At 38.6% G+C, this 19,615-nt stretch overlaps 1 protein-coding gene across 1 annotated transcript in view; it reads right to left on the reverse strand.

Moving 5' to 3' along the window:
• The window catches only part of LOC104226212 (BEACH domain-containing protein C2), a 31,186-nt gene extending 15,831 nt beyond the window's left edge, over positions 1–15,355 (reverse strand). Inside the window, exons 1-10 of the mRNA XM_009778137.2 lie at positions 13,168–15,355; positions 11,806–12,590; positions 10,621–11,325; positions 9,795–9,929; positions 8,981–9,085; positions 8,508–8,621; positions 7,498–7,574; positions 6,565–6,646; positions 5,293–5,610; positions 4,039–4,661 (exon numbers count right to left, since the gene is read on the reverse strand). Coding sequence (XP_009776439.1) covers positions 4,039–4,661; positions 5,293–5,610; positions 6,565–6,646; positions 7,498–7,574; positions 8,508–8,621; positions 8,981–9,085; positions 9,795–9,929; positions 10,621–11,325; positions 11,806–12,590; positions 13,168–15,070 — 4,847 coding nt within the window. The 5' untranslated portion in view covers positions 15,071–15,355. The remainder of the gene's footprint in view (positions 1–4,038; positions 4,662–5,292; positions 5,611–6,564; positions 6,647–7,497; positions 7,575–8,507; positions 8,622–8,980; positions 9,086–9,794; positions 9,930–10,620; positions 11,326–11,805; positions 12,591–13,167) is intronic.
• Positions 15,356–19,615: the final 4,260 nt, after the last annotated feature.

The raw sequence follows: 19,615 nt of genomic DNA on the forward strand, positions 1-19,615 counted from the left end.
GTATAATGAGTTCCTTCAATATCGAGCAAGTAAGCAGACATCTCCACAAGTAGCATCTGTTGCTCAGACTGATACTTCTGTTGCTGGTAATTCTTTTACTTGTGTTTCTCAGTCTAGTACTCTTGGACAATGGGTCGTGGACTCATCCGTTTCTAATCATATCTCTGGTAATAAATCACTTTTGTCAAATATTGCGTATTCACAGTCTCTTCCCACTGTTACTTTAGCCAATGGGTCTCAAACTAAAGCAAAAGGTGTTGGACAAGCGAATCCCCTACCCTCTGTCACTCTAGATTCTGTTCTTTATGTCCCTGGCTGTCCTTTTAATCTTGCATCTGTTAGTCGTTTGACTCGTGCCCTCCATTGTGGTATATATTTTATTGATGATTCTTTTATTATGCAGGACCGCAGTACGGGACAGACGATTGGAACAGGACTTGAATCAGAAGGCCTTTACTACCTTAACCCACTCAATTCCTCTGAAGCATGTCTAGTTACAGATCCTCCGGACCTAATTCACAGACGTTTAGGACATCCAAGTTTATCCAAGCTTCAAAAGATGGTGCCTAGTTTGTCTAGTTTATCTACATTAGAATGTGAGTCATGTCAGCTCGGGAAACATACCCGAGCCTCCTTTCCTCGTAGTATTGAGAGTCATGCAGAGTCTGTCTTTTCTTTAGTTCATTCTGATATATGGGGTCCTAGTAGAGTCAATTCAACCTTGGGATTTCGTTATTTTGTTAGTTTCATTGACGACCATTCAAGATGTACTTGGATTTTCTTAATGAAAGATCATTCTGAGTTGTTTTCTATATTCCAGAATTTTTGTGCTGAAATTAAAAATCAATTTGGTGTTTCCATTCGCACTTTTCGCAGTGATAATGCCTCAGAATATTTATCCTCTCAATTTCAGCAGTTTATGACTTCTCAAGAAATTATTCATCAGACCTCTTGTCCTTATACCCCTCAGCAAAATGGGGTTGCAGAGAGAAAGAATAGGCACATCATTGAGACTGCTCGCACACTTCTCATTGAATCTCATGTTCCGTTGCGTTTTTGGGGCGATGCAGTTCTCACAGCTTGTTATTTGGTTAATCGGATGTCTTCATCTCCCATCCAGAATCAGATTCCGTATGCAGTATTGTTTCCCCAGTCACCCTTATACTATGTTCCCCCTCGTGCTTTTGGGAGTACTTGTTTCGTTCATAACTTAGCCCCTGGGAAGGATAAGTTAGCTCCTCATGCTCTCAAGTGTGTCTTCCTTGGTTATTCTCGAGTTTAGAAGGGATATCGTTGTTACTCACCTGATCTTCGTAGGTACTTTATGTCCTCTGACGTCACATTTTTTGAGTCTAAACCTTTCTTTACCTCTTCTGACCATTCTGACCACCTTGATATATCTGAGGTCTTACCTATACCAACTTTTAAGGAGTCTACTATAGCTCCTCCTTCACCTTCCGCCACAGAAGTCTTACCCGAGTCTACTATAGCTCCTCCTTCACCTTCCGCTACAGAAGTCTTACCCATTCCTACCGTTGGAGAGTCTAGTGTGGCTCCTCCTAGACTTCCTGCCACAGGAACACCACTCTTGACATATCATCGTCGTCCGCACCCAGCATCAGGCCCAGCTGATTCACGTCCTGCACCTGACCCTGCTCCTACTGCGGACTTGTCTCTTTCTAGTACACCGATTGCACTTCGGAAAGGTATACGGACCACCCTTAATCCTAATCCCCATTATGTTGCTTTAAGTTATCATCGTTTGTCATCACCTTATTATGCTTTTCTATCTTCTTTGTCCTTTGTTTTCATCCCTAAGTCTACAGGTGAAGCATTGTCTCTTCCAGGATGGCGACAGGCTATGATTGACGAGATGTCTGCTTTACATACGAGTGGTACTTGGGAGCTCGTCCCTCTTTCTTCAGGTAAATCTACTGTTGGTTATCGTTGGGTGTATGCAGTCAAGGTTGGTCCAGATGGTAAGGTTGATCGTCTTAAGGCTCGTCTTGTTGCCAGGGGATATACTCAGATATTTGGGCACGATTACAGTGATACCTTCTCTCCCGTGGCTAAGATAGCATCAGTCCGCCTTTTTCTATCCATGGTTGTTGTTCGCCATTGGCCCCTCTATCAGCTGGACATTAAGAATGTTTTTTTCACACGGTGACCTTGAGGATGAAGTTTATATGGAGCAACCACCTGGGTTTGTTGCTCAAGGGGAGTCTCGTGGCCTTGTATGCCGCTTGCGCCGGTCACTTTATGGTCTAAAGCAGTCTCCTCGAGCCTGGTTTGGTAAGTTCAGCACAGTTATCCAGAAATTTGGCATGATTCGGAGTGAAGCTGATCACTCTGTATTCTATCGGCATTTTGCTTCGAGTCTCTGTATTTATCTGGTGGTCTATGTTGACGACATTGTTATTACCGGCAATGACTAGGATGGTATTACTAAATTGAAGCAACATCTCTTTCAACACTTTCAGACTAAGGATCTGGGCAAACTAAAGTATTTTCTAGGTATTGAGGTCGCTCAGTCTAGCTCAGGTATTGTGATCTCACAACGAAAGTATGCCTTAGATATTCTTGAGGAGACAGGAATGACAGGTTGTAGACCTGTTGACACTCCGATGGATCCGAATTCTAAACTTCTACCAGGACAAGGGGAGCCTCTTAGCGATTCTGCAAGATATAGGCGGTTGGTTGGTAAATTAAATTACCTTACAGTGACAAGACCTGACATTTCCTTTCCTGTGAGTGTTGTGAGTTAGTTTATGGATTCTCCGTGTGATAGTCATTGGGATGCAGTTGTTCGCATTCTTCGGTATATAAAATCAACTCCAGGCAAAGGTTTATTGTTTGAGGATCGAGGTCATGAGCAGATCGTTGGATACTCAGATGCTGATTGGGCAGGATCACCTTCTGATAGACGTTCTACTTCTGGATATTGTGTCTTAGTAGGAGGAAATTTGGTATCTTGGAAGGGCAAGAAACAAAATGTGGTTGCTCGGTCTAGTGCAGAAGCAGAATATCGAGCAATGGCTATGGCGACATGTGAGCTAATTTGGATCAAACAGTTGCTCAAGGAGTTGAAATTTGGTGAGATTAGTCAGATGGAACTTGTGTGTGATAATCAAGCTGCTCTTCATATTGCGTCAAATCCAGTGTTCCATGAGAGAACTAAACACATTGAGATTGACTGTCACTTTGTTAGAGAAAAGATACTCTCGGGAGATATTGCTACAAAGTTTATGAAGTCGAATGATTAGCTTGCAGATATTTTCACCAAGCCTCTCACTGGTCCTCGTAATAACTACATATGTAACAAGCTCGGTACATATGATTTATATGCACCAGCTTGAGGGGGAATGTTAGAATAGTTATGTGACCCTAATCTCATATGTATTAGGAGTAGGATATGTTATGTATATATATATAGGGCTCATTGTATCATGTTTAACATATGTGAATAATATCAATCATATTTTCTCCCGTATATTCTCACAGATATAACTGAGGGCTGGAAAAAAATATAGAAATGATCAAAGTGACATGATATTGTTTCTACCCAAGTGCTCTGAATTGGACAGAAGCAAGAAAATAAGAAAATATGTTCTCAGTGGTGGTTGAGCAAGAAGTTGATATAAGGGGATTCAAAAAATTCTAAAACGTCACAGTTGGGATCTGAACTTGTGACCTAAAGCAACTTTTGAACCCCATTACCACTTCACTAGAATCTTCCCTTTTTTCAAGGGGATTCAACCGTTTATATATAACCAATTTCCAAGTTTAATATTCCTTCGAAGTGGATTCAATTGAACCCCTTTACTTATACCTAGCTCCTCCCTTGTTCTCAGAATATTTCAGTACTTTTACTTTTTTTTATGAAGAATATATCAGTACTAATATTTCTTTCTATACAGTACCATTACCAGAAGTCTTGTGCATATGCAAAAAATAATAAATAATTAAAAAGAGAAACAAAACCAAAAAGAAAGAAGAGGAGAATTGAGTAGCTCTCAAAAAGGGTCAGCATATGCATACCTCCACAACAATGAGGATCGTGGTTTTCTTGATGGTATACGAGCATTAACGTCTAAAATAGAAAGATTGCTAGTCTGTCTACGGAAACCCTCTGATTTCCCATCTTCCGTGTTTCCATGCCTCATTAACATCTGATTTACACCATCATCTTCTTCCCTTAATGAGACAAGCACCATGCGCAGCATGCAAAGAAAAGGCTGGTCACTGTCTAACAATTGGTATAGTGCTGCCATGCCTCCCATTCCAGTACCTGATCCTCCTCCAATACCAAGACCACCACCCAGTCCAGACTCATCTAACAACAGTGCTTCTAGCATTGCAACCGACTTCTTTATTAAAGGAAGTTCAATCCAGTTTCCATCAGCATCTTTTTCCAATGCGGAATTCCAAGCTTCCCAACCACTGCCACCACCACCAATTACTGAGGTGTTTGAGGGAAGGCCAACTCCATACCATAATCGACTCCTGTATTTCCACCCCTCAGCTAAATCCAAGGCACAGCTGCCATAAGACACAAATGCACAAGAAACAGATTCATAAGGTTCAGCAGCTGCTGCTGCAGCGAGTCGTTCCATCACAGTTGCAGATATCTGTCCATTAGGATCGGCCATTGATGCAAGAACCTAGTAGAGATCAGCAATTACTCAGTAAACTAAGTCCAATGAAGACAACAACAACAAACCCAGTGTAATCCCACAAGTGAGGTCTGGGGAGAGTAGTGTGCACGCAACCTTACCCCTAGAGAAGGTAAAGAGGCTGTTCCAATAGCCCCTCAGCTCAAGCAAAGCACAGTTACAGCAGTATTTAAAAAGAAATACAGTGGAACAAGAAATACAGTGGCTAAGTCCAATGAAGAAGAAACCAAATATAATATCGTAAACTGTTACAAACACCTAACATGGTCTCCCGACAAATAAGCTAGAGAGCCTTATAAGCATGACTGAGGACTACACCTGCATTCTTAACCCAATTACCAGTGAGACTGGCGTTTTCCGAAATAATTACATGTAGTGTAAGTGAAAATGCAGCAACCACAGTCACAACTGATAATAGTTTATAGAAGACGCAGGAAATAGAGAACATCTAGAGATACAGACACATAGAAGCAGAATAACTCCATCAGGACTGCCAGGAAAATATGCACATTACAGGCGGTGGAAAAAGAAAAATAGAAGATCTGCGGACTGATATGAACACGTAATACTAGAAGAAGAGGAATTATTCACACTCAAGCATAAGTCAATAAGTACATACATCGAGTGAAAGTCTCCCAGAGCCATTGGATTTACGTTCAGCTACAGTTTCAGGAGGATCTCCACCAACAGCACTTGCAGACTGACTACCTACAGGCACAACATTTGACAGAGGGGAAACAGAACCAGCAGGAACACGTGAAGTCCTGTAAAGTTTGCTCTGCAGCCTCAGATGGTCTTCAACAAGCATTAAAATCACAATGGCATTCTCCACCAAGGCAACAGAAAGTTGAGCCGCATTTTCTGCTCCCATCTTAGCATCCTTAGCGGACAACCCTTCAGCTGCCACACCAGCGGCTGCTGCCGCAATAACTTGAGTCTGTGGAAAAAGAAAAGCTGGATGTAGACATTGTTGTAGTTTCCGCAAATGTTAACATCAACATGAGGATGCAATTAAAAAGTTACTTTGACTTGTCAAAGGAAAAGTTTAGGATGAATTTACTCCGAAAATAACACAAAATTTAACTGTCGTCAAGGGGCTAAAACAAATTTTGCTATAGTAATAATTTTAGAAAGGAGCACAGTGACACCAAGCTAACAAGCAAGCAACCATATTTGTGCTATATTCATACTTTACATTAAAGCATATAGAGAGAGCTGGACATGCAAATGCTCTCTCTCCGCCCAAACAAATTCTTCTTAGAGGTTTCCTGTGTTTCTCGTTGTGCATCATTAGTATAGTTACCCTTACTTATCAAACAGAAAATTACTCAGAATTTAACAAAAATCGGGACTGCCACCAAGGAATGAAAACAAAGTTGATTTTGAAATAAAAACATTTCGAAAGGATCAAGGTGACACCAATGCCCAAGCTAACTACAAAGGAAACCAAATTTGTGCGAAATTCAGACTTCAATTAAAAAATATAGAGAGCTCAACATGCATCCCCCCCCTTCCCCAACTCTGCTGGTGCTTTTCTGGTTGTTCTCAAACAAAAATCTACAAATAAAAATGAAGAACACACGGGTATCACCCAGTTAATCCAAGAAATTAAAACAAAAAGAAAAGTCTCTCTGGGCACAAATGTAAGAATATACAATAAAAGCCAGAAATTTTGAAACAGACAACACTAGCACATTTCTATTAACATCTCAAGTAGCACAAACTTGGCCTCGAGTAGTAACTTGCTTTTACCCTGTTCAAAAATCACACTGCAGCAGGTATTTCTGATATCATATGGAAGATAGAAAATCATTAGCAAAAAGACAAAAGGAATATTAAGTTCCATCTTCTGTTTTCACCATAGAGAGCAAAGCTTGAAGAACAAGGTTACCTGAACCTGCAACTCCCGTGCAGCAAAATCCAGCAAGCTGCCCAACAGCCTTCTTTTGAAAATGGGCAGTGACTCTTCACGTCTTGGGACGAATAGATGAGCAAAATTGAAAACTAATGAGAACCCCAAAATTGTTTTTGATAGAACATAAGATGTTGTCTTTAGACACCACTCACCACACAAGACACATGAAAATTGAAATGGTCCTTCAAAGGAAATATAGCCTAGACAGGCTATGTTCCCTGATTTAGTAACAACTTAAGCTAATCATAGAAAAGTCAAAAAAGTCGATACAGCCAAGTTTCCATTCTCTAAAGATCATAGTCAAGGTCCTGAAGACATAATGCTTTTCAGCTCTCCGAAGATTAGGTCTGTACGAAGTCACGTTTTTTTTTTTTAACAACTAGAATAAACTTCACCATGCACGTCAACATGACGCTGTTATTAACAGCCAAGCATGCTATTTTCTTTTAATTTAGTCTGTCTTACAGTATGGCAGGTACTAGAACTTAGGCCAGGATATAATTGGAAGCAAATTTTATACAATTTTTACAAAACGCTTGTTTTCAAATATGTATTGTCGATGCAGAATTTCTGACAATGGAAACATCGAGATATTGATGAAAACCGAAAGGAATAAAGCTAAACCATATATGATATCCAGTAAGCAGCAGTGAAATAAGCCAAAAAAACAAAATTTCCATGTACTTCATTTAAACTGATTGAAAATTGCAATAACCAGAGCAACTTAATGCATGAAGCACATCTAATAACATACTAAATAATTCAATATAGAGTAGATTTATGCAGGAAAAAGGGGATAGTCTACACAAAACATATAGCATTTTGAAAGAAATGACCTTTTCAAGAGAAAAATCACTAGAGAAAAACCAAACACTGAGAGCTACTCAATAAACTTGTCAAGTCTAGTACCTGATTCTCTGGTCTCCTGTGCTAGAACCACCCACCATCGAGAGCCATTCTGCACAATGAATTGTAGCTTCAATATCCTGTCCAAAAAAATTTATCAAAAGAAATGTTCGATGCAAAATATTAAAATAGAAGAACGATCAGTGCAAGGGACAAAAGAAAGAGCAATATGAAAAATAGTTATAATAAGTTACTGAAGCCTCCTCATTCTTCTTAGGTCAATCAGCAAATGACATAAAACACCAAGAAATCTAACACCTAAAACAAAAGGAAATCAGGCCAGGAGATGACTCATAATCAAAAATCAGAAAGAGCAGTCATCAAGTACTTATTGATTTCAAAGTAGTCAATCCCATTTGCTCATTGTGGTATTGCAAATATGAAGGTGTTAGATATTCATTTATGTAAGTGGATAGATTAGTGAGTATAAGCAAGTCAAGAACCCACATGAGGGGTTTGGTTTTCGAGTGATAAAATGGGGTTTGTGTCCGTTCCAAGCAAAACTCCTCTAGTTTGCACAAGGAAAGCAATTTTGGCATTACGCATGCTGCTTCTCCATATCGTTTTACATGTTCTTATCATCTCTAATATTTTGACAGTACTAATACCTCTCACTTGTGCCAATTCCCCATCTTCTCTATATCCCAAGTTAGCTGTCTTAATTTGAACAAGCATGTGAGTTGATAAAAAATGAAATTAGTGCAGTACTATAAATATAACTAGAAAGAACAAAAAATGTCTGAAGAATCAAGGACTGACACAATCATTCCAAGACTACAACAAATCCATTCAGCTCTCAATAAGACATCTTATTCCTACAATCATTATTATTAGTTGCTAGCTCACCTCTCAGATAGAATCATTCACTCTATTCTTCTCCATCTTAGTGAATACACTCTGTTAGTTAGCATCTTACTGGTGCTACACTTATGTCCTCAATGTTTTTTTAAAATGCAGCACAAACCGAGCAGAATGATGTCACATGAGAAAGGAGACTGGTTCACAAAATTTACCTGCCATCCATCCTTCTGACGCATTGAGTGCTCTAACACAATTATAAGAAAGTTGTGTATGAGGTCTTCTATATCTCTCAAGCTTCCTGGGTTTGTGTTCTTACTTGCTCCTGTCTGTCATAGAATGATCATAAGAATTAAAGTCAGAATTTACATTTCTTTTAGCCTCTTCTGACAATGAAAAGTTCACTCTAACTACTACATCACAGGGAAAAGACGTATCAGAAAAGACATTTAGTAGCTCCACCTACGAGCCTCACTTTCAAGTTAGCGAAGGGAAAAAAGTCTACCAGTGACCACATGGAAAACTAATCCCGTATACAGATGCATGAGAAGAAATGCAAAACGAGGTGGCAACATGCACAAAAAGTATCAAAATGAAAAACAAAACCGAAATGTATTTGTATCACTCTTCACATGACTTCCAGAAAGAAAGCAAAGTAATTCTTTGTGAAATAGCATAAGAAATCGACCTCATAGTTAGATATCAGGATCTCCAATATCCACTCAGGCCATTCATCCATTTTGGTTAGATTGATTCTGTTTTCGGGATGACTGCATGCCATAATCAGAAGATCCTGAAACCAAACAGAAAATTGAAGTGAGAGAGAGGTAGGAGAGGAAGAGAAACAACAAGGACAATATAAGAAAGCAATAAATTGACATGAAGCGTCGTATCCTTATTTCTTTTTGGTGCACCCATTCCTGTTTGTATAGAAGATTGGGGTGTTGTTCGTAGAAAACCATTCTTTCTGTAAGGTTTTCTACTTTTTGGTTTACATCTTGTATACGGGCGTCCGTTTGCCCTTCATTTAGTAAAATTTTACTTTATAAAAAAACACTTATTAGCTGATTGCATTGATTCTTCCATCAAAACAGAACTTGTACATTTAACTAACCATGCAACAATTTTTATATAAATAACTGTGAAACTTACTTGAGGCATAGTTGTTGTCCTAACTGTGAAACTCAATATGACAGCCTATAACCTAATTGCCTCACCACTCACAAAGATCCTTGTTCATCCAGAAGTGTCAGAACCAATGTTATATTTGCCTTATTCTACAGAAATAGTTCCGATGTAGAAGTTTGATGTTAAATATTCAATTAAGAACTTGGAACCAACCGATAACCAAGTCCTCACTTTAAAAATCATCTAAAACCAGTAAAAAAAAAATTAAAACACCGCATCCCATGGTAATGAAGTGCCAAGAGCCTACACCCATTTCAGCACAAAGAAGATAAGGCACAATAAGCTGTTAGGAAAAACGGGGCACAATTCAGTACCTGCAGTGCTCGGCTTTGCAATTGCTTTGGTGCATATGGAAGTGACCGTAAAAGAATCAATAAAAGTTGGATATGCTCAAACCGATGCCCAGAATCATAGAAGTTCAATCCATCATCTGTTGACGAGGCATTTATCTACATCAGGAGCGAAAAGGCTTCAGATTTATCTGTGATACATTGCTTAAGCACAGAAAACTCAATAGTAGATAGTATAGCCCAAACACTCTAGCATCTATAGATAAAGTGACTATCTGAATAAGTAACAGAGAGGAAATTCAAAAAACCAAACAATGAGGCTTTCAACAAAACTAATCATAAAAAGGATTAAATGAGCCCAACCAAGATATTCAAGAACACCTATACTGATCATAGCATAAACCATGTCTAGATACCCTAAAACTGGTTTTCCCGGAAAAGAAAAACTTAAACTATTAATTGTACGAATAAGAAAGGTCTAGACTGAATTTTCACATCAATATCGCGTGATTAAAAATGTGGAATTATTACCCATGAGGTGAATAGTATAATATTGATACGCAGATTATATTCATTTGATTTCTTTTTGTTTAAACCCTATTGGTGACATTGATACTCCAGCACATAAACTGTCAGAAGATAATGCACTGAGTTTCTTTCATTTACTTGAGAATCAGATCCTACGAGAACGCAGTAACTATCTTATTGAAACACAGCAAAGAAAGGAAATTTTCCTAGAAAATTCCTAAGAGGATTTCCACAAAAAGAAATTATCCAAAACAGAATAGAAGAAGTGCAGGAACAGAGTTTCTGAGGAAGCAGCAAATCAAGAGGAAAAGCATATTAATACCGAGGCACCCAATAAAGCTGTGTATACTCTGCCAGTCATGAGTCTATTTGGTGCTGCTTGGAAGGCCTTTTGTAGCGCAAAAAGTAGAAGGGAAACCTTATCATCAAACATGGTACCCCCTCCTTCCAGCAACCCCAAAAGGTTGTTTGTCACATCTGGGGGAGCATGCGTACCAAATTTCAGATAGCCTGATGAAACTAAAGCACCCAAAAGGTTAATAATTCCAAGCACAATTTCATCACTTTTGTCAACATTGTATGCATTATTCCGTGCATTTTCAGCACTTATCGAAAAGCTTATACCACCCAGGTTTTTTAGAAATCCATTCTCTGGGATGGACTGCATCCTCTCGATATTAGACCCAGTAGAAATTGTGGCACCCGCAACATTGGAGGACTCAGATATAGAATCCATTTCACTTAAATTTGTCTCTCTTTCTTTTGTTAATCCAGTTTCACCAACTTGACTACTTTCTGTGGGACAATGCGTCTCAGTATCCAATTCAGTTTCCTGGGCTGATGCAACAGTATCATCATGATCGAAAGAGGATAAATCATCACAATCACCAATCTTTACTTCGCGCTGCAATAGGACAAGAAGTGTTTCTATACCACCAGAAGATAAAAAAGCATCAGCAAAGGTTTGAGCCCTGGACATATTTGGCTGTACAACCAACCTGTACATGAGATGTAGCACCCTGGCAACCTGAGAGAACCAAATTATATTAGTAGATTCAAGTAGAAAGTCTGGCACATCTGATGGAAAATATCAACTAAAAAAATGAAAGTATCAAGAAATTTCTCTTTTAAGACTAAGATTCCATTCCCCAGTGAGCAAAAGGAAGAAATGTGACATATTTTTCAAGCCATACAACCTATGATTCATACCAATATCGATACCTATCCAGCAAGGGAGGGAAAAAAAGCATAACATCACTAAGAACTGTAACTAAATGAATGGAAGTTAAATGAATAGGTCGAATAAAAGGATTGAGACAAGGGGATCCATTGTCTCCCATGTTTTCAATATTAGTTGGAGGCTTTGAGCATGATGATACATAGAGCAGTTGCAGGGAGTATTTGAAATGGTATCTAAGCTTTCCTTTAAAGATCAACAAGAAACTTAACTAGCCTAGAAATTTCCTCAACACTCACTATACTTGTAAAAGAAAAACATGCACATTACCTGATTTGGTTGTGGACAATCCACCATGAAACCAAGCAAACAACGGATATCATCTGTAGCTAGCGAAGGAGGGGCAGCCACAACTAAGAGTTCAATAACAACTAAGAGTTCATCGACCAAAGCATTTACTTCACCCACAGGACGTGTTTTCTCATTCGTAAATGTATCGGCAGAGTCACCTTCACAAATAGTCCAATAACATCTCCTGCAGCCATCTAGAAGCATCTGAATGGCATTAGCATCTCGCATTACAGATGACTCAGTGAAAACCATATCTGCAAGTGAAGAGAGAAGCTTCTTCTGAAGACCATAACTGCATAAGCTCCAAATCCTCAGATCCAGTAGAAGCGTACTGAAAAGCTGCACTTTGAGTGTGTGGTTTTGCTTTTGTGATTGGCACAATGAAACAACTGCTGCTACAAGTGCCTCATCCCCAACTCCATCACGCTTTGCAACATCAAGGGAAGACAAAGTTTGTAGAAGGTAGTTCAAGATTCTTGACAGGACTTCTGGCCCTTTTCTGCGGCTCAGCTCTTCATTGTTTCCAGGATGTTCAACGGCTCTAGAGATAATTCTGAATATGGGAGCGGCAAGAGCAGTTGTGGCTAATGATAAAGAAAGGTCGCCTTGCTGAGGTTCCAAGCTATTCTCTTGCACATTACTCACTGCCAAAGGAAGTAAGGACATGGGGCCTCCATATGCCAGTGCCCAAAGAGCTTCCGTTGGGCGCATTCTTGTTGCAACATGGACTTGCCCAAGAATTTCTGCAGGTCTTCGAAGCATACCTGAAGAATTCAGAATTATTAACAATAACAGATTGACAACTGTTACATTCTTCAAGCTACAATTAAAAAGAGACAAAATAAACATGCGAAGGACAAACTTTGCTCCCTGACTTATCTTTTACCAAATAAAAGAAAGACAGAGAAGGGGGAGGGGGGAGGGGGGTTACATATTTAATTAGTATACAGAAAATATTTGTCAAGCACTGTCCAAAATGATTAAATAAGAATATGAAACTTAAAAGTTCCATTATTAAATAGGAGGCTCTAGAATATGAAACTTAAAACTTCCATTATTTAGTAGGAGGAGAAAGATATGAGTGTGAACAACACAATCACGCAAAGAATTTCCCCTCAACACGATACTGCTACCTCTGCCCAAACCTTTTGACCCCCATACAAAATATACGCATAGTTAAATGAACATAGGCAGGGAAATACATAAGGTGGTCTAGGTGTAAAGTTTATAGGATCAGTGGTAGAAACTCTAAAGCATCAAGCGTTGTAGTGATAATCTAGAAGATAATGGACATCAGAATTCAAATTGATATGTGCTGTAAATGTAACAGAATTGTCAAACCTGCTGAACCAGAAGGAGAAGCATCTGGACAAAAACGGCCACTGAGCAAGCCAGGATGATAAAGGAGATGAAGGTATCCAGAGATTTCAGCATCAAGAAGAGAACTTTCTTCAGCCAACTTTTGCACATAGTCATTTGTTGCTAACCACGGCGAGCCAGCTCCATGACCAAAAGAAGAAAGCACATCTCCTCCCCTAGACGCCAAACGTGCCATTTTCTCTGGCCCAATTGGTTCCTTAAAAATGTATACAGGGCCCATCTCAGCAAACAAAGGGCACTGACGACGACGACGTTGTAAACCAGCCATAGTTGGGGGTGGATTAGTCCCAATACAGCAGAATGCAAGTGGCTTGGATATCCGGGGAAAGTCAAATGGTCGACTCTCGTACAAGGATCCATCTATGTACAGCCTCAGTTCACTCTCTGCTTTCCCAAGGAGGCCTTGCTTACAAGAGTGTTCAAGACCAATAAAGTACCAACACTGTGGCTTGAACGCATGAGTGAAATGCAAAGAAGACTTCCTTCCTTTCCCACTACCGCTTTCAACTACCAAAAATTGGGCGTGAAAATATGCTTCAATTCCTTGATTATCAGCTGACAGGAAACTGAAGAGCCGTGGCATGTGAGCTGTGCCTTCTCCAGCCAGTGCACTGGCTGCAGCAGCAGCTGACATTGCAGATGATTTTCCTGATGTGGCAGCTGCAGCGGCAGCAATTGCAGCTGCAGCAGTTGCTGTATTTAAAGTGTCAGCAAAGGACTCAATGTAGATCCATGTAGCAAATGCATATCCATTAGTAAAAGGCCAGCGACTCTCCCCTGGACCCAGCAAGCCAGAGCTTTCACCATCAAATTCAAAGGTACATGCTGGACCGCTCGACTCTTTCCCACTCATGGCCTTCTCCAAGGAAAGCAATAAACGAGCTGCCCACTTAGTTGCAAGTGTTTTTGTGACTACTTGAAACCAACTATGCAGATCCCTTACACTAAGAGAATGTGCAGATAAGTGTTGAATGCATAGACATAAAGGAGTCCCATCCCATCTTGAAATTGTTGGCTCTGAAGTAGCAAGATCCTGACTAAAAATCTTTTCAGCCGATTGCAGCAGGACACGCAACAAACCAGCTGTAGAGCACATTGCTCGGTTTCTAGTGCAAGCACGCAAGATAGCAAGCAAACCCTTAACCATGCGAGTCCTGGGCGACATGAGACCTGCAATGTCCCCAATGGAAGGAAGCCAAGGAACGAGTTCAGCCGCCACAATGGCTGCCCTAGAGTTCAACATTACGCTTGGTGGATTATTATCCTCATCATCCTCAAAAGACTCAACCCCTCCCATGGTGGCAAGAAGTGAATCAACTACCAAGAATGCAATAGAGTCAGCGTCATCCTCTCCATTCCCAAAACTCTCGACACCACTCACAACATTTTTCAGCTTGTCCAAGCCTTCAGGCTTTCCCATAATAGCAGAGTCCACTAAATGCAAGAGTTCAGGTTCCACATTAGGCACTGCCTGTTTAGGCTTAGGTTTAGGGGGTGATCCAAATGGAGAATATGCACTATCCCCATAAGAATACAAACCCGAATCAACCGAAGAAGATGACTGTCTAGTTTCATCAAATTGGCTATCATGGTGCACCTCAATGTCAACAGAATCAACCCCAGATGGGATTTTTCCTACAGAAAATTCAAACTTGTCCTCAGACAATCTTAAATGATCAGATCTTGGAGAATGACTTAAGTCCCCAACAATTTTATCTTGATCTTTCAATGAAACATTGTCAAATAGCTCATCATCTACCATAGGAGCTGAAGGAGAATCAACCCCTTTCAAGACTACATTATTAGGTACAATATTATCTACATTATCACCACCAACTTCATTTTTGGGTTTCTCCTCTTCCATTCTGAAAACCCAAATGCCTCAAAAGTACAATCTGGTAAATAGTATCATAACTATAACGATGGGGAAACTTGAGACATGCACATTTTTTTGTTTTCAATAAACGCAGAAGGGGAAACAAAAATGGTAATCAAGATTTTACCTTTTTCAGAAAGTTGATCCAATATCTGGAATTGAAGGATCAAGAAAATGAAGAATCAGCGAGGAGTGGGGGGAATGGAAGCGAAATAGGAGGAGAGTTGAGCGCGAGATAAAAGGCCGAGCCAGCCAACTGAAGCTGGTGATGATGGTTACGGGTTTTGCTTAAACAGCCCATTTGCTAATCCAAGGGTTTGCCTAGTCAAATATCCAGCCCATTTGCATAATCTTTTATGCTTCCTTTCTTTTTCTTTTCTTTTCTCTTTTCTTTGACTAATTGTACATTCCTTATATCTTCAATTTTTTGATTGGTCAAAATTTTATTAGCTCATCCAAAACGAAGAGAGGAACACTAGTAGGGAGACCCCGCTTAAATAAGTTACTCCCTCTACTCCAATTTATGTGGCGAAACACCAATTTCTTAATTTTGATCATAAATTAAACATAAAATTTATATATTTGAAAATTACTTAACAAGCACTATAAGTTACGATAATTAATAATTCAAAATATCTAAAAGGCATATAAAATAATCACGATCAAAGAAAAATCTTTTTGACTCTCGAAATTCGAATTCTGCCGCATAAATTAGGACAGATGGAGTATATGATAATAGCGTTTGAAATTCCTGATGGATAACAAGAATACTTGCTTTGCTACAATTCATGGTGGATCACTATGAATTTAGTATAAAAATATCGTAAGCGGAATACAAGGAATTTATGATAGAGTTGATCTGTCATAACTCATGATGGATCACCAAAAGTTTATTGCAAAAATGTCCTGACAGATTACCAAGAATCTGATGGATGGACAAAAATATTTTATACACACCTTGCAGAGGTCCTAACGAACATTAGGACTTTGGCCCAAATTGTATTATAACTTTAGAATAAATTGTTCATAAGTCTTGAAAAATCACAAAAAATTGCACATAAAATACGTTTTTTCTCCAAATTTGATATTCACGTCTTTTAATACCAATCCTAAAAATATTGAATGATTAGTTTTAACTCAGGCCTTCAAAAATCAATAAATCTGTCTTATCGTCTTAACAACTTTTTTTTTCCAACTCAACAAATTTAGTTGTGTGTCCGTAATTTATTGTAAGAAGAAGAAGGAGAACAAGGAAGAAGCAGGAGAATACGAGACCAAGTTCTGGCAAGTGTATAGCATCGAGGTTGTATCGCACAAAAAATTTTAACAAGGCCAAAAGTTAAACACCAACGCTTAGGGAGGAGTGAAATTTCTTGAAAGATATAACTTCCTCGTGTACATAAAAAAAATACAGTGGTGCTAGCAACGTACTATCACCTATTTATCTTTTATCTTCTCGTATTTGTATGCCCTTAATTGAGCATTAATCATAACAAACTTGAACTAACTTGTCTGGTCAAAATAAAACAGTTGAAATTCAAGTAGTTAAAAACTTGGCCACTTATTTTTTTGATAGCATTGTTTTTGTATGCTTAAATAATATTTATAAAATCCTTAATCGAAATGTATGAGATTTAACTGTAACGACCCAACTGGTTGTTTTGAGCAATTGCGTCCGGTTCGGCAATTTGAGGTCACGAGCAGCTTCATATTATGTTTATCGACTTGCGTGTGCAGTCCGGGCGTGAAATCGAAAAGCTTTTATGTGAAAATATGAAAAATATAGTAATTTCTAGAGTTAAAATTTGGTTTTTAGTTGACTTTGGTCAACATTTTTGGTAAACGGACTCGGATCTATGTCCCGATGATCCCGGGAGGTCGACGGTAAAATATGGGACTTGGAGTATGCCCGGAATTGAATTCCGAGGTCTCTAGCCTTAGAAAATAATTTTTGAAAAAAATTGTTGTGCTGGTTTTTAAAGGAAATAAAGAAATGAATTAATGTTTGAACTCCGGTACAAGTTTGTTATAACATTTAAGTCCTATCTGTAAAATTTGGTGGGAACCAGAATTGATTTGACGTGATTTGGACATCCGGTTGAAAAGTTAGAAAATCATGAGATTTGATGTTAAATTTGTAGATTTTATGTTATTTTAATGATTTGATCATACGAGCAAGTATGTATGATATTTTTAGACTTGCGTGCATATTTAGTTTGGAGCCCCAAGGGCTTGAGTGAATTTCGGATAGGTTTAGGCTATGTTGCGCTTGTTTTTTGATGCTTCATCGTCGTTTCTTCAAGCAAAAATAACACCACATTGAGCAAATAAGATCCAAATTCAGTTTTGTTTAAACTATTAGATCCGTGTCAAAATTACGGAGCTATAGGAAAAATAATCATCGAATTTGGACATCGTATGGGGAAGTTATGCTCATTTTCGTGTCGGGAAAAATTGTTGGTTTCTAGTGTGTTCGCAAATACGAACTTTTTCATCGCATTTGCGATGCCCAGTTCGTAAATGCGACTTCTGCCAGCTCTGCTTTGTTCGCAATTTGCGAGGGTTCGTAATTCACAAATGCGACATTTGGGGCCTCTTAAGTGAGATTTTAGACGGGATTTTCACCCATTTTTCAACTTTCTCAAACCTTACACCTCCATAGGCGATTTTTCAAGATCTCAAACTTCTCCAAATCATTGGGTAAGTGACTCTAATCAATTTCCAACTATATTTTGTGATTATATCTTAGATTGAACATCAAATTCATGAGAATCTAAAGGAAAATTTGGGGAAAATTGTTAAATCTTTCAAAAATGTAAAATGATGATTTGAATGATCAAATGGTATCGAAATTAGATAATTTTTGTATGGGTGAACTCGTAGCGGAATGGGTGTTCGGTTTTTGTAAATTTTGTCAAGTTCCGAGGTGCAGGCCCGGGGAGTTAACTTTTGTTGACTTTTTGCAAATTGTATAAGAATCATAGTTTTGTCAATTGAAATCATTTTCTCTTGCATTGTTTGATGTATTCAAGTCGTTTTTGGCTAGATTGATCTGAGCGTTGATGAATCGGTAAAAGAAAAGCTAAATTGAGTATTGAATTGGTCGGATTGAGGTAATTATCTTGTCTAACCTTGTGGGGGGGACTTCCCCTTATGATTTGAGTCATCTATGCTAATTGTAGTCTGTGCATGTAAGATAACGAGTGTGTGCTCAGACTTATTTGTGGGAAATTTGCTCTAGGGTTCTTAGGTCCTTATGTCCATTATGTAAAAAGTATCACGTTATGATTGGATTTGCTAATTGCTTAAATTGCCTCTATATGCTCCGTATGACGTTGTTAGCTTTCCTCTAATTCTTACATGTTACATTGACCCTTAATTGCCTTAATTGAAGTAATTGTCTTCCTTATTGTTTTGATACTTCTTGATTGTGAGTTCATCTATGACTTTCGTGCAAGTATGTTACATGTCCAATTGTTGTAGTTACCGGTGTAGTTATCACATGCTTATTATGTCTTGTTGTTTTGTTAAGGTTATTGTGCTTCTTGGTTTCTCTGTGATTCTCTTGTTGCTATGTAATCATACTCTTGGTGGTGGAATTTCCTTATGATTGAATTGTTGTTGATTCCCTTTCCGGGATGTTATTGTTCATATTGTTGATTCCCTTGCTGGGATGTTATTGTTCATACTGTTGATTCCCTTGTCGGGATGTATTATTTCTATTGTTTGGATGGAGATACCAAGAGATCCCCAGCACATATATTGAGGATACTAAGAGATCCTCAGCACATATATTGAGGATACCAAGAGATCCTCGGGATACCAAGAAATCTCCAGCACATATATTGAGGATACCAAGAGATCCCCAGCACATATATTGAGGATACCAAGAGATCCCCAGCACATATATTAAGGAGACCAAGAGATCCTCGGGATACCAAGAGATCTCTAGCTCATATACTGAGGATACTAAGAGATCCCCGAGTATTTACATTTGGGACTACAGGACGGGATCCCGGGAGATCCCCCGTCGATATTCTATGAGTGTAAACACACGAAGGGTGATGTCGTGCACTTTCTGTTTGCTGTGTTTATTTGTTGCTATCAATTCAAGTGTTCTAACGGTTTAGATCCCCTTACCGTTGTGATTCTTTGTGTTAGAACCCATAGTGTTGTCAATACCTCGCCGTATTTATATATATATTTCAATACCTCAAATCTCAATAATTTCTACATTTTTGATTCAATTAGTTTTTCAATTAAATTTCCTTAAATCGTCCTGAGGTTGTATTCTACTTAAAAGGGAATTTTTACTAAGTTGTAATTTATTAAATCCCATGTTAAAAGTACTAATTCATTCGATGTTATATTTAATTGAAAATGATACTTTTTTTATTCAAATTATTTCTAAAAATAACTTCATCTTTTCTTGTTGAGTTCCTAGTTGGCTTAGAAGTTGTACTCTACTTTATGTTATGTAAATGAGATTCCTTGAACATCTTAATTGCATTGGTTATGAACCCTATGTACTGA

The sequence above is a fragment of the Nicotiana sylvestris genome, chromosome 1 (assembly GCF_000393655.2).
Source record: "Nicotiana sylvestris chromosome 1, ASM39365v2, whole genome shotgun sequence".
Classification (NCBI taxonomy): Eukaryota; Viridiplantae; Streptophyta; class Magnoliopsida; order Solanales; family Solanaceae; genus Nicotiana; species Nicotiana sylvestris.